At 39.4% G+C, this 25,755-nt stretch overlaps 1 protein-coding gene across 1 annotated transcript in view; it reads left to right on the forward strand.

The window, feature by feature from the left end:
* The window catches only part of GMCL1 (germ cell-less 1, spermatogenesis associated), a 110,689-nt gene that overhangs the window by 4,380 nt on the left and 80,554 nt on the right, over positions 1-25,755 (forward strand). Inside the window, exons 3-4 of the mRNA XM_033949200.1 lie at positions 853-976; positions 16,653-16,749. Coding sequence (XP_033805091.1) covers positions 853-976; positions 16,653-16,749 — 221 coding nt within the window. The remainder of the gene's footprint in view (positions 1-852; positions 977-16,652; positions 16,750-25,755) is intronic.

Raw genomic sequence — 25,755 nt, forward strand, 5'->3', positions numbered from 1 at the left:
GCCAGAAGAAGCATCCGTCCAACTAAAAAAGGAAGGGGGAGTCTGGCTGGACTGGGAAGGGGGTCCGACTGGGCTAGGGGATGGTGGGCCGGTGGCCGCCTAGATTTCGGGGGTGGGGGGTGTCCAGCAGGAGGGACTGTGTGTCCCTCCTGCCGGCAATGTTTTTGGGGGGTCCATGCACCTATGTCGGGCGGGAGGGCACTTACTCATGCGCAGTGCGGGCTATCGCAAACTTTCTAAACTCTTAAAGTGGCGATGCACATTTAAAGTGGTCCGTACTGGGGCTCCATCGGTGACGTCACCCATACGTGAGACTACAACGGGAACTCGCGGCAGCCATTCTGCCCCGCTTCACCACTAGACCACCAGTTAAGGTTCTGGGGATGCAGAAGGGAGGCGAGGGTGGGCAGACATCCTCCTGGCAGCAGTATTGATTGATACAGTAAATCATTTTCAGAAGGTTCATATCCAGATTTGTTTAAAAGTACAGTAGTGAAGCATTAATTAAAATCGAATATTTAACAAGCTCAGAGACAGGGAATTATTAACTTTCTCTGGCAAAAAATTTGTGAAAAGGTTCCAGGGACGCAGGAGAGAGGCAGGGGTGGGTCAGAGCCGGCCAAAAAGTTATTCGTGATTTTTAATACTTTGCGGTCTGACTCTGCACCTAACCCCTGCAGATACGGAGGGAGAATTGTATTATTATTATTATTCTCATTACATTGGGCCTATGTGAAACCTTTTATTTTATTCTTAAGTCATTCTTGAAGACTGTACTATATTTCGTGCTATACAAAAAGTTCTTAATTCTTTTGTATATTTTGTGTGTAACAATTCACCATTTGTTTCCAGGAAGAAACTGAAGAGTACCTCCAGATACATTTATCAGACCCTTTTTCTGAATGGAGAGAATAGCGATATCAAGATTTGTGCTCTGGGACAGGAATGGAGCTTGCACAAGATTTATTTGTGTCAGGTAAGCCTTACTTTGTTTTTACGAGGTCGAATCAAAAATTTAAAGGCGATTGTTAAATTATACAATAACTGGAACAGAGCTAGTGTAAATTGGCTGTTTCATAGTTCATCCACGCACAGTGCATCGCTTGGCCTTTAGTCGTGTGGCAGCCACGCAGTCAGAAACATGGACACTCCATTGCAAGATTGCACCATTGAAGAATAACGTGCTTTCTTTGGGAAGAGGGAGTGAAACCTGTAGAAATTCACTATCGGATATTGACTCAGTATGGACATAGCACCATGAATCAATAAAAGGTTTAAAGCGGGAAGAACAGGTATAACTGTTGAAGATCATTCTGGTCGCCCATCAACATCGAGCATTACAAGAGCATATTGACTGGGCAGATGCCTTGATTAGAGAAAAACGATGGATAAAAGTGTCTCAATAGGCTGTTAATTTGGATATCAGCTATTGATCTGTATTTGCCATAATGCATGATGATTTGGGAATACAGGAAAGTCTGCACACGATGGGTTCCCAAACTGCTTAATGTGGAGGTTGCAACCCAGTGCCTGAGACGATATGAAGAAGATCCAAGTATTCTGGAGAGAATTGTCACCAGCAATGAGACATGGGTGCATCACTGTGACCCAGAGAGCAAAAACAACAACAGCATGATGAGGTAAAAAAAAAAAAAAACGGTACTCGTCTGGCTTCGGGAGCAGCCGATAAACCTCTCTGCAGGAATGAAAAAGATAGTTTAACAATACAACAAATGTGTTGTCTCGCATGGGAACTATGTGGAAAAGTGATATGTTCAATTGCTCACAGTTACTTCTATTAAAGTCGTTAAATCTATTTTGCCTTTACTTTTTGATTTATCCTCATGTTATGTCCTAATAATTGTCTGCTGCTTCTCTTAAGTCCTACTTTTTCATGAAATGAATGATTTGGGGCTTATATGATGAAATTCAGATGATTGAATAGGCTGGAGTGAGCTTCGATGGCAACTTCAGCATTTGGAACCTAGGACACTACCAGGTGGACTTTACAATCTATGACCCAGAAATACCAAAGAAGAGACAAGTTAATTTAATCATGTATTTTTAATGGGTAAAACTAATGGGCAGACTGGATAGGTCTTTATCTGTTGTCACATACTGTGTTAAGGCCATATCTTGGGTTACTTCATTAACCCTAGTTTTCCAGAGAGATAAAAACTTAAAGAATAGCCATACTGGGTTAGACCAATGATCCATCTAGCCCAGTATCCTGTTTCCAGCAGTGGCCAATCCAAGTCGCAAATACCTGTCAGAAATCCAAATAGTAGCACCATTCCATGCTGCCAATCCCAGGGCAAGCAGTGGCTTCCTCCATGTCATGTCTCAATAGCACACTATGGACTTTTCCTCCAGGAACTTGTCCAAACTTCTTTTAAGTTCCAGCCGCTGTAACTACATCCTCCAGCATAGAGTTCCAGAATGTTAACTATTCATTGAGTGAAAAAATATTTCCTCCTTTTTGTTTGAAAAGTATTTCCATGTAACTTTGAGTGTCCTCTAGTCCAGTGGTTCCCAACCCTGTCCTGGAGGAACACCAGGCCAATCGGGTTTTCAGGCTAGCCCTAATGAATGTGCATGAAGCAAATTTGCATGCCTATCACTTCCATCATATGCAAATCTCTCTCATGCATATTCATTAGGGCTAGCCTGAAAACCCGATTGGCCTGGTGTTCCTCCAGGACAGGGTTGGGAATCACTGCTCTAGTCTTTGTACTTTTTGAAAGAGTAAAAATAATAGATTTAACTTTTACCCAATCTATACCACTCAGGTTTTCTTCCCTCAGCCTTCTCTCTTCCTAACTGAAGACCCCTAACCTTAGCATTTCATCATATGAGAAGAGTTTCATCTTCTTTATTATTTGAACCTTTTCTAACCCGCTATATCTTTTTTTTGAAGTATGGTGACCAGAACTGAACACAATACTCAAGGTGATGTCACATTATGGAGTGATATGGAGGCACTACATCATTCACGGTCCCATTAACCTTCTATTTCCCAATAATTCCTAGCATCCCAATTGCTCACTTGGCTGCCACTGCACACTGGGCAGAAGATTCCAGTGTATGATCTACAATGACACCCAGATCTTCCTTACCAATATGGCTTTAGACCCAACTTCAGCACTGAATCCCTATTGGCCTCATTAATCTCAAAGATTCAACAACTTCATTCTCGTAATAAGTTTGCTGTTCTTCTACAATTCGACCTTTCTGCAGCATTTGACGTCCATCATGATATTCTTATTTTCCAACTTTCTGAGATTGGCATTAACTCTACAGTCTTAGACTGGTTCTCGAAATTCTTATGCTCCCGCTCTTACACTGTTAATATGAATGGCACCTCACCCTCTCCTTGGAAACCAATTTGTGGAGTCCCGCAGGGCTCAACTCTATCCCCTATTCTCTTCAACATCTATATGTCCTCCCTGAAACTCCTCCATCTTTTCCCCCTGGAAACACTTTACACTTATGCTGATGACATCCTTATCCTCCTCGAGACTGACTCGAACCTCACCGACCTCTCTGAGAACATATCTTAATGTATAACAAACCTCCAATCCTGGGCCCTCACCATACAAATGAAACTGAACGAGTCCAAAACAAAACTACTTTGGCTCGGCCCAAAATTAGATCAGCTACCCACCCTCATCTCACTGTCCTCTGGCACCACACTGCAGCTTGAGTTCTCTAGCAAAGTTCTGGGCATCATCATTGACTCTGCACTATCCTTCAATGACCACCTGAATTTCTTGGTTAAAAAAGGCTTTTTCAGCCTTCACATGCTAAGGAAAGCGAGATCCTGCTTCCATCAACAACACTTTACTGTCCTTGTACAATCCATCATCCTTTCCAGATTGGACTATTGTAACTCCATCTACTTAAGTCTAACAAAGAAAAGCCTTCAAAGACTTCAGTGGATTCAGAATATTGCGGCTAAACTAATCTTCGCAAAAAGTAAATTTGACCATGTCTCCCCACTCCTGTCCAAACTTCACTGGCTTCCAGTAGTCTCTAGGGTCCACTATAAATGCGCTTGCCTAACTTTCAAGATCCTACACGTCATTCTTTCTCCCCTTATCCCATTATCTTGGAATTCCTCGAATCCTAACATCACCAGATCTACCCAAAAATTCAAACTATCTTTCCCCTCATTAAAAGGCATATCCCATGCAGGAAAACTAGGGACATCCCTCTCCTTCAGAATCACAGAGCTCTGGAATAACCTTTCTACCCCACTTCGGAATCTGGGCGCCTTCCAACTTTTCCGAAAACATCTGAAAACTTGGCTATTCTCAAAAATGTAATATTTCCTCCTCTTTGTTATTCTAAGTCCCTCTAAACTTTCTCTATACTGTCCTGTAACCCTCATTGGAGTTCCTTCTCTATACCATTTCCTGTAAAGCGTGCCAAGCTCTACGATTGTGGAGATGATGCAGTATACAAACTTCCCACCATCCCTTTTCTAATAATTCCTAGTATCTTGTTTGCTTTCTTGGCCGCCGCCACACATTGGGTGAAAGATTTTAGCATATTGTCCACGATGACACCCAGATCTTTATCTTGAGCACTGACCCCCAAGGTGGACCCTAGCATCCATTAATGATGCTTTTGTGCATGTCCTGATTCATCCCAGCTGCAGTAAATACCTTTTTATTCCTTCTACATGCCAGTCATTACATGTACAAAGTCCTTCCTTTTGGTTCTCTTCAGTCCCCAATTTTACTAAATACCTTTATGGTAGTGGCTTTTCACCTGCACAGGAAGGGGCAGCAAGTCTTTCCATACCTTGATAATTGGCATTTAGCAGTTTTCTTGGAACATCTGGCTCTTGTCCTTGGAGACGAAAAAATACAATCACTTCATGAGCCTAGGTTTTATCATTAAACTCAATACTTCCTAATATGAGGGATATTATAAAAAAATTATGGAAGTTTGGGAACCATTAACTAAATATTGTAAGGATTGATTTATTTATATAAACGAGGAAAACATGCACATCCGGAGAGGTGGGGTATATTTTGACATTGGTTAAGAGATATATATAGGTTGTTTACAGATATTTTTATGAGGTGTTGGTTAATTGGAAAGTGGGTGGGGGAAAATAAGTCTTGTTTTTATTCTATTAAGTTTATTGTGCTGTAATGTTAATATTTTTTGTAAATGCATCATCTTTTATGCACAATTGACGTTTTGAAAATGAATTTAAAAAAACTTCAATACTTTATCCTGCAGTTAATGTTCATTCATGGGAGCTATCCTGTGACCTTTACAAAAACTAATGCATCATGTCCAGAAGATTTAGTTTTAGGGCTATATTGTGGCCAGAGCCTACTTGCAGATTTGAATCATGGCAACTGCGGTCCATGTCATGTGAAAATGAGAAGGCCACAGTGAAATCTCAGATTCCAGTGGAATTTTTTTGTTTTAAATTTTTTATTCATTTTCATATATCAACAAGTGTAACATAGAAATTTTAAAAGATCACATAAAACATACACTTGAATTCCTTTCATGTATCACTGTAAATACAATATATTATTCCAGTGGAATTAATGAACCCACCTTCGTTCTACTGAAATCCAGTTACCAGTTTCACTTTGGGCTGTGCTACAGTGGTGGATGGCCAAATTCAAACTAATTAGAAGTTTCCCTCTTATACCACTAGAATATCACTCTGTCCTTCATATTTTTCCATTTTTATTTGATATACCATGTATCTCGTAGAACCTAGGTGGTTTACAATAGTTACTAAAGTATAGGATGGAGGAACAAAGTAGCCAAACAAGAAAAAACGGAGAGAGACAAAAGAGCCTACATTACAATCGGACTGTATACTGGGGTCATAAGGGATGAAGGAAAAATCAGATTAAATGTAGATCATTGCCATATCACACTACACTTGTCTCGACGTTTTAGAGAGCAGGGAGACTAAAACTTCCTAGAGAACCTACTACTTTTGAGCAAACATTTCCAGATTATTACTTAAACTTAAATCATGATTCTTATTTATAAGGGTGAACTGTTCTACAGAGATGACCAGACCATTGAAGCAAGAGGTTCTTTTTTTAAACTTTATTTAGTTTTTAATGCCAACAAAAGTGCAATACAATTTACATATAAATAATAATCATCAAATAAGCACTTATAAACAATCAGAATCTATACAAAAGATAAAATTTCCCTCCCCCATCCATCATTACCATCAGGAATAATACCAAAACAAAAGATATACCTCCCCTCCCAACCCCCTGGATGTGTGGATGCAATACAATGGAAAATAAAGATAAAGGGCAACTATAACAAATCTACAAAAGAAGTCCATGGACCCCAAACCAATTTGAATATCTTATTATGCCCCAGCAAGAGGTTCTAATCTAGTTGAAACAAATAGTTCTGTATGAGGGAATAATGAAAAGTTGAGAAGACCAGAGAATTGGCTGAGGCACAAGGTTGGGGGGTGGCTAGTAGATTAGAGAGAAAGGTAGGCAGTCCTGTATAGAATACTTGGTGTATGATAATGAGGCCTTGAATAGGATGTTGTAGGCCAGGGGTGTCCAATGTCGGTCCTCGAGGGCCGCAGTCCAGTCGGATTTTCAGGATTTCCCCAATGAATATACATGAGGTCTATTTGCATGCACTGCTTTCATTGTATGCTAATAGATCTCATGCATATTCATTGGGGAAATCCTGAAAACCCGACTGGATTGCGGCCCTCGAGGACCGACATTGGACACCCCTGCTGTAGGCAATTGTGTGGTGTTCCTGGAGTAGAGGTGCTAAACAGTAGTTTGACATGTTTTAAAGGTTTTGTAGCTTTTTCATTTGGGAAGATTTCAGGCTTTGGTACAAGCAGTTGCTGCAGGTCGAATGATTTTCCAGTGAGGGCAAGAATGAGGGTCAATAGAGCCCATTGATCTAGCAGATAGCAAGCAGCACGAGTCTGATCCCCACATCTCCAGTGTAGTAAAGAGCTGCTATTTTGTTTTTAAAGCAAAGTACATATTTCTGTCAAGGCGCACACCTAAGACTTTAACAGAAATCTTTTGGGATGATCTAATGCCCTTAATAGTGCAAGGGTATGGTCAGGTTCAGTTTTAGCTCATTTATAGTAGCAATTGTAGTAAGTTTTTAAAAGAGAGATGCAATCAGAGGAAGGGGTGTCGAGAAGAGTTAGTAACTGAACATCGTCTCTCTATATAAACAATGTGAAACCCAGTGATGGAATCAGCAAAGCAATAGGAGGGGGGGGAGAGAACTGGACATAAGAGAGGGTTGGAAGTTACTGGGACTAGGGCTAGATGCACTAAACATGGTCACTAAGACTGTGAGTTGCTGTTGGCCAATTTTTTTTTTTTTTCCAATTGTGATTAATGTTCCAACAAGTTTCCATGATTTGTATGGAGGTTCATCATAATCCCGTCCCACCAGTCGCTCTCAGAGTGACTTCCACACATGCGCAGATCCGGTTTGGGGAAGTCCGAACAGCTGAGTAGCAGGGGAAGCCCCAAAGCAGCTTCCTGCCACTCAGCTGCTGGGGCTTTAAAAAAAAAAAAAAGCACAGATGATGTTTGTGTGTTACACACACAATATCTGCCTCATAAAAAGAAAAAAGCCCCCCCCCCTCTGCTGATGCACCATCCCACCGAACGACTCCTGTTATGAAAAAATTGGCAGGAAGGATACCCATCACTCCTGCCGCAATGAACCATCCCCACACTGACCTTCCCCTTCCCCAAATTGACAGGAGGGATGCTCACTCCCTCCTTCCACTGCGAACTAATACCTCCCACACTGACCCCCTCCCCCTCAACTGACCCCTCCGCTCTCTTTCCTAAAAAACCCAAAAAAAGTCGACAGGAGGGATGCCTCCTGTCACCAGATGCCTCCTGCCATCCTCCTGCCAGATGCCCCTGAACCCACCCCCCCAAACCTCCCCAATACCTTAAAAATAGATTACAGCAGGAGGAATGCCCAGTCTCTCCTCCAGGCCCGCCACTCTAAAATGACAGGCCTTCCCCCTTCCTGGTGCATCCTGGGATGCATGGGGAGAGGCCTAGCCCTGATTGACTGACATCTAAGGCCCCTCCCTAAGGCCTTGGGCTCCTCCCTCTATATCCAAGGATACAGAGGTAGGAGCCTAAGGTCCTGATTGGCCTTATTTGTTACCAACAGAAAAAAAAATGAACATAGGTAGACCTATAGACACAGATGTTATGTCCATAAAAATAAAGTCAAAAAACAGCAAGGGAATATTTTTATCCAAGGTGATACTTATAAATCACTGTTGTACTAATCACCTTTGTTTTACTTCAAGCACAAATTACAACACAAGTTGATGTGGTTAAGTGAACACTCAGACCCACAGCTGAGGTCCGGTGAAACAAGTTCACGGAGCAGCTATTAAGGAGACCATCATTGTTGTTCACAGTCTCCTCCACCAAACAAAGACTAAATAACAGCACATAAACTTGAAGAAAATAAAATAATAAATTTGACAGCAATTTAACTTTGAATGGTGTGGATGATACACATAACTGCTCCGGGCTCCTCCGTTTATTCACAATACCGACCCCCCAACCTAGGTTTCACCCGCTGGCTTCTTCAGGAGGGGTACTACAATTACAAGATGACTCAAATCAACACTACACCACACAGCTTGCTAACTTAATAAACAATACATTTTGAAATACTCAATATAAACACTCTCTCTGCAACTTACCGGCACAAACACTCCATACTGCTCACACACGCACTGCTGACAAGAGGAACTTCCCAGCAGGCCACGCTTTAAATACACTCCCCTTACTACCTATTACATCATCACTCATTACATCATGAGTGAAAGATTAAAGTTGAAACCATTCAATATCATTGTTTAATCCTGCTGGGGCCAAGGTATGCCATTGAAATATAAACTTCTGCTCTAAATAAAGAAGATGTTGAGTAATGTTTCCAGATTTTTTATGAGCACACATAAGGACAGTGTATTGTAATTCCTCAATGGAGTGCTGTTGTTCAATCCAATGACTGACTAAGGGGGCCGGAAGTTGCATCAGAGACGACCTTTCCTGCAGCCATATGCAAATTCAACGCTCCGGCTGCTGTAAGAAGGCAGTTTAGAAATTGTCAGCCATGAAGGTAAAGGGCAGGGAGGTTTGTTGGTACTGTCGGACTGGGCCTGTTGTCCCGGGGGAGGGGGGGTGCATGGCGGATGCGGCTAAGAGGTGTTCTCGCTGTGGGGGAGGGGGGTGAAAGTACCACGAAGGTAAGGGGTAGGGAGGGAGAAAGGGAGGAAAGGTGGGGTGGAGAGGAACAGACGCTGAAGGGAAATGGGGAAGACAGAGTGGGGAGAAGATGCTGAAGGGACATGGGGAAGAGAGAGTGGGGAGAAGATGCTGAAGGGACATGGGGAAGAGAGAGTGGGGAGAAGATGCTGAAGGGAAGAGAGAGTGAGGATAAAATACTGGCAGGGAAGAAGACAGAGATGCCAGACTAAGGATGGAGCGGAGGGAAGAAGATGGGTGCCAGACCAATTTGGAGGGGGGGGGGAAAGGGAGAGGCGTAGTAACAGAGCAAATGGAAGACGCAGAGAGAAGAGAGACAGTGGATGGAAGGAATTGAATAAGATGAGGAAAGCAGAAACCAGACAACAAAGGTAGAAAAAATAAATTCTATTTCTATTTCTATTTCTATTTCTTTTTCCTTTTTTTTTTTTTTTGCTTTAGGATAAAGTAGTAAATTAGTTGTGTTGATAAAAATTTATAAACAAAGCCTTGCCAGCTGAACGCCTTTTTCTCCAGTTCAGCAGCCAGAACTTTGATTTATAAGGAAGGAATAAGCTAAATATTGTAGTACTGAGGCTTGTATGGCTGTTGCGGGGACGGTGAAGGGGCGGTGAAGGGAATGGCAGTGACGGGGACAGATTTTTTTTTCCCTGTGTAATTCTCTAATATGGATATTTCCTTATTTCTCCCAATTCATTCACCAGGCAATGTTCTCTGGACGGGCTGCTTCCTTCAGCTATTTCAGATTGACAATGGGTTCTTGTGACTCTTTGCATTTGGGTTCCTGTTTTGTTGTTAAATAGCACTAGTTCTCAATTTCTTTATTTCTCTGAGCTAAGGAAATAAGGGCCACTGTAGTGTGACTCTTTTCATAGTAGTGCTGAGCTTCACTTTTCTGTTTTGCTGTCAGCAGATCCTGCAGCTAAGCCTTCGCTGAAGTTCTAGTTCTTTAAATATTTTTGCATTAGTTACTCTGGGACAGTTTGACTCCTCTGCTTGATCTTCCTGTTATTATCTTGCAGCCAGAGTTTTAATACTGTCATTCATCAATGAACCATACAGTAAACAGTATTTTATAAAAATTAAAACTATCTTTTTCTTTTCTTCTTAGGTCTTCAGAAGTGCCAGTATTAGCCACTAAAATGGCTAAAATACTATTTTGGCACTGGCTCCTCATTAGACCCGTTTGTAATATTTTCTATAAAGTGCTTTAGTGTCTTTTGTGCTTTGTGCTAATTCATATAAATAAGAACATAAGAAGTTGCCTCCGCTGAGGCAGACCATAGGTCCATCCTGCTCAGCAGTCCGCTCCCGCTGCGGCCCATCAGGCCCATTGCCTGAGCAATGGTCTATACTTATCTATACCCCCCAATCCCTTTTTCTTCCAGGAATCTATCCAAACCTTCTTTGAAACCATTTAGTGTTTTCTTGTCTACAACAGCCTCTGGAAGCGCGTTCCATGTATCTACCATCCTCTGAGTGAAAAAGTACTTCCTAGCGTTTGTTCTAAACCTGTCCCCTTTCAATTTCCCCCAATGCCCCCTTGTGCTTGTGGTGCCCCTTAATTTGAAAAATCTGTCCCTGTCTACTTTTTCTATGCCCTTCAGGATCTTGAAGGTTTCTATCATGTCTCCTCTAAGTCTTCGCTTCTCCAGGGAGAAAAGTCCCAACTGCTTCAATCTGTCGGTATATGGGAGATTTTCCATTCCCTTTATCAGTTTGGTTGCTCTTCTTTGTACTCCCTCAAGTACCGCCATGTCTTTCTTGAGGTATGGTGACCAGTACTGGACACAGTACTCCAGATGCGGCCGTACCATTGCACGATACAGCGGCATGATAACTTCCTTCGTCCTGGTCGTAATACCCTTCTTAATGATACCCAGCATTCTGTTTGCTTTCCTAGAGGCTGTGGTGCATTGCGCCGATGCCTTCAGTGTTGCGTCTTATCTTTTGTTAAGTTTTTCTTTGTTGCTCATATCGGGAAGGGACCTGTCATTCTGACATGTTTCACCCGAAGACTGTATAAAGAAAAGTCCCGTACAATAAATAACTTCAAGTTAATAAAAGCTTTACTTGATTATAATCTCCTCTTAAGGTTAACTACGCCACCAAATATCATTTATTAGTTAAATAGTTACCCCTTCTATTTTTGCACCATCACGATTCATAATAACTTCTGAACAAAGATGGCTGTGGTGTTTTTTTTGTTCTAATTATAAACCTCCCATATCACTGACGTCAGGGACAGTATTAGCGAATCAGGAACTAAATCAATGACATCCTATCTATTTCCTGGTTTAAACCCCATGGGTCTACCCTATTTAGGGTAAAGATCCAGCGTTCACAAAAATTTAATCTGCGTTCGTAATAACCTCCCTCCCACCCTTCTTTTACATGAACTATCACCCGCCATTGAATATCCTTAGACCCATGAGTTTTCTGTTGCCAGTGTTGGACAAGCGGTGCTTCCATAATGTTGTTCGTGAGTCGGGATTTATGCTCATTAAGCCTAATATGGACCGGGCATTTTGTTCTCCCTATATATATCAGTCTACAAGGACAAATTATACTATATATCACATTGTGAGATTTACATGTTGTCCTAGTTTTTGATTTTATTATAATATCCCGGTCCGGGGGTTGCCATTCATCTCCCTCAATTGTACTAGCGCACCACTGACAGTTCCCACATTTCACATGGTTTTTATCTCCTTCTTGTTCTACATCCCCTCCATCATATCTATATCTCGCCAGCTGTTCTTCAAGATTATTGCTTCTGTTATGTGCAATAGTGGGGAATTCTTCAAAAAGGCCAGGAATAATTTGCAACACATGTCAGAGTTTTTTCATACTAGCTACCAGATTATTAGATTTATCATAAAATGGTATAACACATACCATTCTACTATCGACTTGGGGAGATTGTTCCATTTGAGGTTGTGGTCTTGGAGCTAACAATAACTCACGGTTGGCATATTTCACCCTCAAAAAAAACTCTTCAAATTGATTTCCTAGAGTAACCCCTCTGACGAATATGCGCCTCCAGTATTTTTGATGAGCCAAAAACTCTTCTGTACAGATTCTCCTTAATCGCAGGAACTGTCCCATTGGTAGGTTAAATTTTAATCTGTAAGGGTGATGGCTATGAAAACGTAGCAATGTGTTTCTCTCCACAGGCTTGCGATATAATGTGGTTTTTAGACAGTCATGTTCTCGAGTGATGGTGAGGTCCAAAAACTCTAATTTGTAACTATGGTACGATAAAGTAAATTTTATCTGTGGGTCCAATAAAGTTAAATCCTGCACAAATTCCTTCAAAGATTCTTCAGTATCCTTCCAGATGAAAAAAATGTCATCCAGGAACCGTTTCCATATCAACACTTCCCTAAACTTTTCCAGCAGATGTATTAAAAGTCTCATCCATTCTTGCAAGATAGTGTTGCCACCGAGGTGGCCAGAGTTGCCTCCATGGCCACTCCCTGTGTTTGTACATAGTATCTTCCTGAAAACCAAAAGTAATTTGACTGGATTACCAATTCCCCCAGTTCAATCAAGAATTCAGTTTTTATTCACGGTTCACCTTCTCTGATATCCAGATGGTATTTTATGATGTCCAATGCCGCTTGTTGAGGTATCATGGTATACAGAGAGATTACATCTAGGGTGGCCAATATGTTAGGTTCAGAAGATATTTCTGATCCTTGTAAGATGGTAATAAAATGTGAGGAGTCCTTTATAAATGAAGGGATTTTAGTTGTTAACGGTTGGAGAAAATGATCAAGAAATTGAGATAGGGGCTCCAACACAGATCATTTTGTGGAAACTATAGGTCTTCCCGGAGGTTCTCGAATATCCTTATTTACCTTGGGCACAAAATAAATTTTTGGGGTGCTGGGATGTTTTTCCATTAAAAAAGCTGCTGCTTTTTTTGTGAGCATCCCATTTTTATTCTCATTTGTAATTGTGCCTTCGGGTCATCCTCCAGATTTTGATAAGTTTGCTGATCTGAAAGTTGTCTATATGCTTCTCTGTTATACTGTTCCTTCAATTGCAAAACTGTAGCTTCTCCTTTGTCAGCTTTCAAAATCAAAATATCTTTCCACTCAATAAGTTCTATCAATGCCTTCCGTTGATCATTAGTAAGATTCCCTGGAGTGTATCTGGAAGGAGCCTCTAATTCTCCCCTTTTGAGATCCCCCAACACCAACTCTTGAAAAGTCATTATAGGGTGACTGTTACTTGGTGATAACCAGTTACTTGTTGGTTTTCTTATAGAGATGTCAATAGTGGGAGGATTGAGCTGGAAATACACCCTCAATTGTAATTTTCGGATAAATTTTTTTTTTTTTTTTTAATCTTTATTCATTTTATTTTCAACATCAAGTGTACAAGGATAAATTTTTTAAAAAAGCTGCCTTAATCCGAAATGGATCATAATAAGTAGTTGGAATGAAACCTAATCCTAGTTCGTAAGATATCTTCTTGGGCAGTAGTCAAAATTCATATAGTCAAATTTATTATTGTGGATTGCTCCGAGTTATCGCCCCCCACCGTTCCCCCTCATATTCATACTGCGGCCCCATTAGGCATACCCTCTTCTGGGGTGTTTTCAAAGGTTTGTGATTGGTATTTAGTTTTAAAAGCCAAAAAGGTGGAATAAAGTCTCTGGATGTCTCAGGAGTCGTTTTATGGATAACAATTTATTGATATAAGAATCCAGACAATATGTCGCTAAAAGTCCATATCAATAATCATTAATGATGTGCAAATGGAACCTTTTGCTGCATACATTATGGCAATGTATTTCCAACAATTGACTTTGCAAAATGATTGCTTATTATATAATGCAACCATTGACACTGGGATCAAGCAAGACTTCATATGTCTTGTTACTGTTGGCAAAACAATGAATTTAAATACAGATGCTTTAGTAAGGAAAAGTTTCTATATGTTGTGGAAATTACGGACTATTATTAGAGCATATTTTGATGTTCCTTCTTTTAGACTATTGGTATAGTCATTGGTTCTAAGTATTTTGGATTACTGTAATATAGTTTACTTAGCGGGTTATCAGAAAAATCTTCATAGACTCTGCATCATACAAAACATGGCGGTCCGATTAATTTTCAATCAGAAAAAAATCAGATCATACCACACCTTATTACCAAAGACTGCCAGTCAGGTTTAAGTTTGGTTGTATATGATATAAAGCAGGGGGGCCCAAAAGGTCAATCACGATTGACCGGTAGATCACGAAGGCAATGCGAGTCGATCGCGTTGCCTTCGCATTCTACTTGCTTCTGGACACAGAAGCGATGTGCCAACCAACTTCCCCCACCCGACGTCAATTCTGACATCGGAGAGGAAGTTCTAGGCCAGCCAATCGCTGCCTGGCTGGCCCGGAACTTCCTCTCCGACTTCAGAAATGATGTTGGGGAGAGGAAATCTGGTCGGCCCGATGGTTCTGTGTGGGAAAGCAGGAAGAGCTTGGGGTGGCGGTGGTGGTGGTGATTTGGAGGCCTGTTCCCTGATGGCGGTGGTAGTGGTTTGGAGGCCTGTTCCCCGATAGCGGTGGCAGTGGCTTGGGAGCAGGCAGGGAAATAGAAAGAAGGGGGAACAGGGAGACAGAAAGAAAGAAGGGAAAAAGAAAGAAAGGGGGGATAGGAAGACAGAAAGAAAGGGGGCATGGTGAGAGAAAGAAAGAGGGGCAGGGAGAAAGAAAGAAAGAAAGAAAGGGGAAGGGGCAGGGGGAGAGGTAGAAAAAGTTTGCAGAGGGAATGAGGTCTGGAATTATACAGCAGGCTGAAAGAAGAGAAGAAATATTGGATGCACAGTCAGAAGAATAAAGTGCAACCAGAAACTCATGAAATCACCAGACAACAAAGGTAGGAAAAATGATTCTATTTTCAATTTAGCGATCAAAATGTGTCCGTTTTGAGAATTTATATCTGCTGTCTATATTTTGCACTATGGCCCCCTTTTACTAAACCGCAATAGCAGTTATTAGCGCAGGGAGCCTATGAGCGTTGAAAGCAGTGCGGGGCATTCAGCACAGCTCCCAGCGCTAAAAACCACTATCATGGTTTAGTAAAAAGGAAGGGGGTATATTTGTCTCTGTTTTTGTATAGTTGTTCCTGAGGTGACATTGCATAAAGTCATCTGCCTTGACCTCTTTGAAAACCCGCAGAATATCAATGATAATTAACATTTTCTCTGCATACAGTGTGCTTTGTGTTTTTTTAAAATTTTATTGTTGGTAGATCATTTTGACTTGGTCATTTTAAAAGTATCTCGCAAGCCCAAAATGTGTGGGCACCCCTGATATAAAGTCTTACATAGTTAGCACCTGATTATCTTGTGAATCATTTTTTATTCATTAATTCACAATGCCCAAGATGTGTAATTTGTTTGCTTTTCTATTGGTAAAGGGTTGTTTATTCAAGACCTATCTTTTCAGGCAGCTTCTTGTGATATAATTTGCAAATCTGTTAGTTCGCTCTCTCTTACCAGCAGTTCAGGAAATTATTGAAAAACTACTTATTTTAAAAAAAGTTTGTCATTTCTAGGTCATTTGTTTTTATTGTCACTGTTTGTTTTGTTTTGTAAACCACATAGAACTCCTAAGGTACTGCGGTATATAAATACACTTCTCCCTCCGTATTTGTTGTGATAGGGGATTAACAGATCTGCAAATACAGAAAAACTGCGAATAACTTTTTCGTATGTTGTTCGCTGTTTTCTATTCAAAACCATCGTGAATAACATGGTGGGAGACCGGGCCTGTTCCTGAAGGAGAAGCAAAACACAGTGAAGAAAGTGTTAGGAATCAGCAATTTTCTCTGTAAACGCTTGGAATCAGCGATTTCTGTATGCAAGCTGATGTAATTTGGGGGAGGAGCCAGCAAGCTAAAAACCGCGAATAATCGAAACCGCGATTGCTGAAACCGCAAATACGGAGGGAGAAGTGTACATTTTTATGTTATCTTATGATTTGAAACACAGTTTGCCTTCACGCTTTACAGAGCTCTGTTAACTTCCTTCTGCTAAGTTTTTGTTCCTATTATTTTGAAGAAGTGTGATAGATAAAATTAAAAAAAAAACCCTGCCTTTTTATGTAAAATCATTTAAGTAGCCCATAGAAGTAAAGTTTCAGACCAATGATAGCACTTATTCAGCCATTTTATATCTGAAGCTTTTTTTCCTTCCTTTCATTTTGTTCAATAATAGTGTGCTTAAGAATAAAACAGTACAGTGGAGTTATTTTCTTTGGTCAAAGGTTTTAATAGTACTCCATTGATCCCACATGTATTTTCTTATTTTTTAGCAGTCTGCTTTTGCTTTTTGTAGTCTGGCTACTTTTCCAGTATGTTTAGCGGCTCTTGGAAGGAGTCCAGCATGAGCATTATAGAACTGGAGATCCCAGACAACAATATTGATCCAGAAGGTAAGCAAAGAAATGGGAGATGTGCTCTTTATGTATGTTTAAATTAACATGATTCTTTAAAATATAGAGTGCTCAAATTAAACAGTATGGAGGTAATTTTATAAGGGGGCACCTAGTTAAAGCACTCTTTAAGGTGTTAATGTTCGGCATAGTTTATAAAGATAAGCAGCCACCTATTTACCCCAGATCTAGAACTCTTTTTCCAGTGCAAAAGGAACATGTCTTGACTAAAGGGTTATTCACTTCTACCCCTGAGTTTTGCAGAAGTAATCATTACAGCTTTTCAGCTCTGCCTGCTTGTGTCAGTGGGTAGTGTGCCCCATCTCCTCAATTTTTTCCTTCTGCAAGTGAGTTGAGAAGGTCTTTTCTTCTGCTCTGCAATTGATTTTATTATTTTCTGGTTTTTAATCCAAAGTTTGAGGCTTCAAGGGGCTCTAGAGGTTTCCTGGGTCTCTGGGACAGCTCTGCCTGGGATCAGATGCAGTCTCTGGTTCAGGGGACTGTGGCTGGGGGGTGGGGAGAACCCTTTCACAGGGCACCTACCTAACTGGCCTGCGCTACTGCTTGGGATAGCTCAGGATGTGATTACCTCGTGGAACTTTAATGGTTTAGTTATTTTTAAATTAGGTTTTAATAGTGTTTTCAATTATCACACCATTTTTTTGTTTTAACATTTTTATTGATTTTTTCATATAACAACAAGTGTGTTATAACCTTTCATACAATTATCTCAAAAATACACTTGATATCTTCATAACATATTTATATACAACATATCTTATATTGTCCTTATTATAATTTTAGACATCATATAAAATATAATGATTTATAAAGTCTTTGGGATTAGATAATTTTGTATAATCTTGTGATTTGAAAGATATTTGGCGTATACTTCATTTTGATGGCCGGGAATTTTCTTTCTGTTCTCATGTTCATAAATCTTTTTCTAGAATAGATTACATTTCTGTTTCAAATCAATTAGTACATCAAGTTACGCAGGCTGCCATAGATCCAATTATTTTATCAGACCATGGTGGTGTGTGGATTGAATTTAAGGGCGTTAAACAAGATATAAATAGACCTGTGTGGAGATTTGATAATACATTGCTTGCTGAACCAAATTTTTATGAAATTATGTTAGTAAAAATAAAGGAATACTTTCAACTTAATGATACAGATGAAGTCTCTATGGAAACTTTATGGGATGCCTTTAAGGTGACCATGAGAGGTCAATTCATTTCTTATTCAGCTCATCTTAAAAAACAGATTCAGAAACAGTTTTCTTTTTTTTTTTTTTTCCTTATTATTTTTTATTTTCAAATTTTACATAAAGTGTACAAAATACTAAAATACAATTGATGAATACAGAATATCACTTTTATATCTAATACATCATATTTCTAAATATATTTTTCTCCCTCTCCCTCCCCCCACCCTTCTATTACTTTTCATATATTATTTTTAATTTTCAAATTTTACATAAAATGTACAAAATATTAAAAAAATTGATGAATACAGAATATCACTTTATATCTAATATATCATATTCTAAATATATTTTTATCACCTATCCCTCCCTCCACCCTTCTATTACTTTTCATTCATACATTACGTATTGTATAACATATTATAACATATTATGTAGAAATTATTTTCATTACCCCCCCTCTATGTGTGTCATAAAAAAGATATTTAAACGAAGAAAAGAAGAAGAAAAATCATACTATTTATTGATTGCAGTATTTTGTCAATGGCCCCCATATTTTTATAAATTTAGTATATGTCCCTCTTTGTATTGCTATCGTTCTTTCCATTTTAAATATATGACATATTGTATTCCACCAAAATGTATAATTTAGGTTGTTATAATTTTTCCAATTATTGGTTATATGCTGAATGGCAACCCCTGTCATAATTAATAAAAGCTTGTTATTTTCTGGTGAAATTTGACTTTTTTTCCTCATCATCATTCCAAATAATACTGTATCATATGATATAGCTATATGATTTTCCATCAATTTATTAATTTGTGGCCAAATTGAATTCCAAAAACTTTTAATATAGGGACAATGATATAATAAGTGATCCAAAGTCCCTGGTTCTAGATTACAGTGCCAGCATTTATTGGACTTAGAACTGTCTAATTTTTGCAAGCGTGTAGGGGTCCAAAAAGCTCTATGTAATAAAAAGAACCAAGTTTGTCTCATAGATGCTGACACTGTACATCTTATTCTCCAAGACCAAATTAGTGGCCATTGAGATGCATTAATTTGATGCTTAATCTCAATGCTCCAAATATCTCTTAGACCATTTTTTGGCTTTTTATTCATATATCCAGATATTAATTTATACCACAATGCGGCTTGATGTCCTAGGAAGTCTGCTTGAAAACATAAAAGAAATTAAAATTTTGGAATCAAAACTAATAGAAAAATGGGATTATTCTACGCAACAAGAACTTTTGAAATTTAAAGGAAAATTTCATGAGATTTCATCTAAATTGATTAGGAAAGATTTATTCTCTCAGCAAGCTTTATATTATGGAAACTCAAATAAGTCGGGAAGAATATTGGCAAATTATTTAAAAGCTAAAAAAAGAAAGACAAAAATAGTTGCCATTAAAGATGAACTTGGTGATATACACATTCAAAATGAATCTATTTGAAAACAGTTTTTACAATTTTATAGATCTCTCTATTCTTCTGAGACTTATTTAGATAAAGAAAAAGATGGTTTAGAGTTTTTGAAAGTATTAGAGGGTCCTAAGGTTCCCGAGCATATAAAAAGAAGTTTAGAAGAGCCAATATCACTAAAAGAATTAGGAATAGCTTTGAAATCCCTTCGAGTAGGATCCGCTCCAGGTGGTGATGTATATACAGTAGAGTTCTATAAATCTTTTCAAAATACCCTATTACCTTATTTATTAAATTTATACCAGACTCAACTAACTAAGGGTTGTATTACAGGCACTATGGCAGAATCTTTAACCATAGTTTTGCCCAAGCCAAATAAAGATCCCACTTTGGTTTCAAATTATAGGCCTATTTCCTTAATCAATGTAGATGATAAACTTTTAGCTAAGACATTAGCTTTAAGATTGGCTAAAGCTCTCCCTTTCATTATAGGTATGCATCAAACAGGATTCGTTGCTCAAAGACTTTCTTCTCATAATACTAGACTGGCTTTTCATATGTTATATTTGACAAAAGCCATGAAAGATCCGGCCTTTTCTTTTTCTTTGGATGCAGAGAAGGCCTTTGATCGAGTGGAATAGACATTCATGTATCAGGCAATGGACTGGTTTTGTATAGGTTCAGGATTTATACAAATAATTAAAACGTTGTATAGCTCCCCTACTGCTAGATTATATATTAATAATACATTTTCAGAACGTTTTAATCTGCAGAGAGGAGTTAGACAGGGTTGTCCACTATCTCCTTTGCTTTTTGATATTGTTTTGGAACCCTTGTTGTTAGCTATTCAGCAGGTAAAGGAGATACAAGGTATTCCCCGTTCAGATAGGGAATATAAATTATCGGCATATGCGGATGATATCTTGCTTTATTTGAGGAATCCAGAAAGTACCATTCCATGTTTACTTGAGTTAATTGAAAAATTTGGAAAATTTTCCGGTTACAAGATAAATTGGAATAAATAAGAAGTTCTTCCACTAATTGTACATTGTACAAAAGGTTTATTTGATCCATTTTCTTTCATTTGGAAGGAGGACGGTATTAAATACTTAGGAATTCGGATTGCAAAAACAGTGGATGATACAATGAAAATTAATGAAAAAAATTTATTACAAAAAGTAACAGAAATGTGTGAGCATTGGAATCCTTTACATTTATCTTGGTGGGGGAGAGTACAAACTGTTAAAATGATGATTTTACCTGTAGTTTGTTACCAGATGGGTATGATACCTATTTTTTTTCAGGGATCTTTTTATAAAAAAATAAATAGACCAATTTTATTTAGCTGGGAAAAATTCCTAGAATTGCTTTAGTGTCTTTGCAAAGGCCTATTGTGGAGGGCGGGGGTAAATTTTCCAAACTTTTATAGTACCATCAAGCCTATATTTTGCGACAAGGTATGTATTGGATCCTCCCAGAGCCCATTGACGATATTCCAGATTGGTTCTGGTTAGAGTGGAGACTTATGTTTCCATTGCGTCTTGGTCACGTTGTTAGTATCAAAATGCCAAGGTTATATAAAGATCATAAAATATTTGTTGATACCTGGAAAACTTTAAGGTATATAAGTAGTCTGACTCCTATTTCAATAAATAAATCAACAATTCAAACAATTTGGTTAAACCCCAAGATCAAAATAGGGGGTTTTAAAATCATTTGGAAGCATTGGATGTTGGCAGGAATACGTACTTTAGAGGATGTAATAACTAATGGTAAACTGCTTGACTTTTCACAATTGCAACATAAATTTGGTTTAAATAAATCACAATATTTTAGATGGTTGCAATTGAAGCAGGCCATTCAGGCGGGGTTCCCTGAATGGAAAAATCTTAACAATTATAGCCTAGAATTCTTATGCTTTCAGGTGGCTTCTACTGGTCACCAGGCTACAATGTGGTATAAATTAATATCTGGATTTGTAAATAAAAAACCAAAACATGGTCTTAGAGACATTTGGAGCATTGAGATTAAGCATCAAATTAATGCATCTCACTTTTACATCTCACTATTGTCTGGATGCATTCTCCAGACGGGATGGACACTTCGGCCAATCTGTTTTGCAAAATTTGTTTTCCTAATGGCCAACCTTCCCTCCATCCCTCTTTTTGTTAGCTTGGAGGTCACCCATCAGTCAAGAATATGCTGCCTGCTTGTCCTGGGATAAAGCACAGTTACTTACCGTAACAGGTGTTATCCAGGGACAGCAGGCAGATATTCTTGCGTCCCACCCACCTCCCTGGGTTGGCTTCTTAGCTGGCTTATCCTAACTGGGGACCGCGCGCCTCTGTCGCGTGCGCGGTGCGGCCTGCTAGAACTTTCCAAGTTCTTAGAGTGCAATCACTCTAAAATTGTCTGTACCGGGACTCCGTCAGTGCCGTCACCCATCAGTCAAGAATATCTGCCTGCTGTCCCTGGATAACACCTGTTACGGTAAGTAACTGTGCTTAATGTATTTTTAAGTATTAGGTTAGAGTTTCTAAAATATGAAGGGAGGGTTTGGGGGGGGTTATTTTATTTATATTTGTCATACATATTAAATGATTTATATATTATCTAAAACATTATAAAAATATGAATATAAATATGATATATTGTACTTAAAGTATTCATGAATGTGTGTTTATAAGATTATATATATTTTTCTGATACACTTGTTGTAATATGAAAAAATGAATAAAGAAATTTAAACCGAATTATTATTTAATTATGAATCCTTTTCCCTCCCCTTATTTTGTTAGTTGCATATAATATAACAACTATTATGATAATTTATTTATATTTTATGATAAAGAGAATAAAACCCACCCTTCCCTCCCCTCCTTTAACCATTATCTTATTATGGGAAAAATTATATCAATCATTACAAAAATCTGATAATGGTCCCCAAATCTTCTTGAACTTATCAATATATCCTTTTTGTGTTGCAAATGTATGCTCCATTTCACACCATTTAAGCCAATTAAAAAAAAATTTGTTTTGTGCAAAATAATTGGCTAAGTGCCACCAATCTAGCCACCAAATTTATTGAATCAGGGCCAAGATGTACAAGAGAGGCTTGGGGTTGGGGAGGAGAATGAGAATGCTTTAGTTCTGGTTATCTTTGTTTCTGTGCAATGTATTAAAGAGTTATAGTGCATCTTGGAGTGGAGGAGTGGCCTAGTGTTTAGAGTAGCTGCCTCAGCTCCCTGAGGTTGCGTGTTCAATTCCCACTATAGCTCCTTGCTACTCTGGGCAATACTTAATACTTCATTGCTCCGTTTATCCAGTCCCATCCTCTTTACCTTTGTCCTCTACTCTGTGATATTTACTTGTAAAATTTATATAAACAAGAAAATCTTGCTGTTTTGCTATTCTGAGCTGGCGTTAGTTCTAGCCGCGTAGCGCGCGGTAATATCCTGCATGCGCTAAAAACGCTAGTGCACCTTAATAAAAGGAGCCCATAGTATTTATTTCATTATCCGTTGATTATGATCCTCGGAGGGCTAAGAATTGCCCAATTGATTATTGTGAAACAGATCACAAAACCCGATCTTCATGGCAAAAACTATGCTGAAGCTCTGATAAGACTGAGGATTATGTTTTTTGTAGCCCCTTATTGGCCAAGACCAACAGGGTCCTCATCTCTCCTGAATCTTTCCATCAGAAGTTTCCCAAATGACAATCTGGCTAGAGCAGAGCACCCTCTTGCATCACGTCAGAGTCCCTAGTTTTCACAGTTTGGATGTGGACAAGAATTGCGTCACACTAGAGGGGAAAACTACCTTTGCACTGATGGCACATTCCTTCTAATCTCTGAGGGGCCACCCCCTTCAGAGTTTCTAGCTCTTTTTTTCTGGGAAGCAGTGACGATATGGAATCTAGTGATTTGCCATGGAGCTAAACCCCCAACATTGTATCGTTCTGTCACTCCCAACCACCCTACAAACTTAAGCTGCCAACTAAACCCTCATGAATTGTCCTGCAGTGACTTCCTGGTTTGGAACATATTCAACCATTGGAGTATGCCAGTGGTAGACTTGTTTTCTTCTCAGCAGAATAAGAAAGGTTTGATTGTTCTATTAACCTGTGATATGTTAGCAGTTTCTTGGAACCATGGTCTTGTTTATAAATTTCCGTTCTTATATACATAATCATTCAGACATTATTACATGGTAAAACTTCAGTCATTCTCATGGTCTCCTTTGGCCTTGACAGATCTGGTTCCCATGGCTACCACTTTTAGCATAGGCTCTTAACAATCCAGGGCTTCTCCTTGAGTCAGTAGATCAGCAGTTTCCTGCACTCCAATCTAAATGCCCTGGTTTTTAACAGCATGGATATTGAAAGGCATGTGAATTAGCTTGGGAAACTGATAAATCTTTGAGGTCTTCATAATCGCAAAAAAAAAAAAAAATCTGCTATTAGGAAGTCTTACTGTTCAAAATAGACATGCTTTTCCAGTTGGTATGCTGAGTTTCAGAATACCTCGATCTGTCCTATGCCATACTACCTTATCTATATCTGGCACTTTTCTAAGTCAAGTCTGAAGGCTAATTCTGTATATTTTCATTTCTTCACTATTGCAGCTTATTACAAGCAAGTCAATGGTGCAGTGGTATCTTTGCATCCTGTTGGAACAAGATTCATGTAGGGCCTCTGACACACAAAAGCATCCTCATGAAATAGTTTGAGATTTCAACATGATTCTCAGCTAACTCAATCCCCCTTTAAGCATTTAGGACAGGCTAGCCTTAAATACCTATCTTGGAAAATTATTTGACAGCCAGTATTTCCACTAGAAGAGTAAATGAATGTCAAACACTTATCTATTATCCACTTTACATGTAGTTTTTTTCCCAACCAAGTAGCGACTCTGGGCAAGTCACTTAATACGTATTTCATTGCCCCAGGTACAAAATAAGTACCTGTCTAAAATATGTAATCCACTTTGATTGTGACCACACAGAAAAAGTGGTATATCAAGTTCTATACCCTTTACCCTTTTAGTACTATGCACCCAAAAAGGTAGTGTCAGTTCCATAGGAACCAAACTCTCATTCTGCCACTGTTCTCCAAACTGTTTGCTGCTCTCTGCGGATGAGCTCTTCCTTCCCTAAAGAACATTCATAGCATGCAAAATGTTTTTAGCTTTTTGTCTTGATCCTAATAATCTAAATGGTCAGAGTGACAAAACAGGCCATCTCCCTATGGCCTGCTTACCACATTGACTATCCTATTCTTTGGTTGACATATTGCTATTGCTAACTTGAGATCAGCATCCATGGTGAACATTTTATAGAATGGTGACTTAATCATATGTTCATATCTCTATCAAACACTGTTTCATCTTCTCTCGGGACAGTGTTTTTGGACAATCTGTATGTTAAAACTTATTTATCCTGACCTCCAAACGCCTATAATTGCAAATTACTCATATATGTGTGAGTGTATATCTTTTCTTTGTCCAGAGAGAAGGTGAGATTGCTTATCTGTAATGGAGTTTCCATGGACAGCAGGGGACAGTAGCCATACTAATCCTCCTGCCATCCTCTGTAGGCCTCCATATATCTGGCTTTTCATTGACTGTTGTAAGAAAAGGATGGTCAGGAGTGTAGTAATATTTGCACATGCTTAGGACTCTATTTAAAGCCTCTGGATTTAGAGCAGCTATATCACTGGGAGCTGTAAATTGACGTGTGTGTATGTGTATACAGTATTATCTAATATAATAAAATGATAGGCCGCACATGCGCACTAAAAAAAGTGTTCCCTGATCCGTCGCGAAAATACGAGTGCGCATGCGCGCCCCTGGCGCGTCAGAGGGGACAGGGTATCGAAGCCGAGCGAGCTGAGGAAGTGGTGGTGGTGGTGATGGTGGCCGGCCTCAGGTATGAGTTTGATATTAGGATGGTGGGGTGCGGAGGCCTGAGAGCGACCGTGCGCGCACAGGGAGGAGACGGGGAGAGACGCGCTGGACTGGCAGGGGGTTGGAGAAGCGGAAGAGGGAGATACAAACTGAAGAAAAAGGAGGCGGGACTGGCGGCCTAACGCACGGCACGCATAGATGGTGGGGACGGGAGCAACACCCCGATCAGCTCCTCCAGGCCGATGATGCACACAGGGCTTAGATGGCTGACCGAAGCACCGGATCTGAGGCTGCAAAAACGGCGGAGCCCCCGCTATGCCAGTGGGACAGGACTGCAAGCGCCAGGAGAGAGGGGGGAGGCGGCGAGCGTCTACGCCGTGGGCCACAATCTCAGGGTTGCCATGGAAACAGAGGGGATCAGGAGCTAAACAGATATTTAAAAAAACAAACAAACAACAGTGGACAAGG

This window comes from Geotrypetes seraphini, chromosome 6 (assembly GCF_902459505.1).
Source record: "Geotrypetes seraphini chromosome 6, aGeoSer1.1, whole genome shotgun sequence".
In the NCBI taxonomy this organism is placed as follows: domain Eukaryota; kingdom Metazoa; phylum Chordata; class Amphibia; order Gymnophiona; family Dermophiidae; genus Geotrypetes; species Geotrypetes seraphini.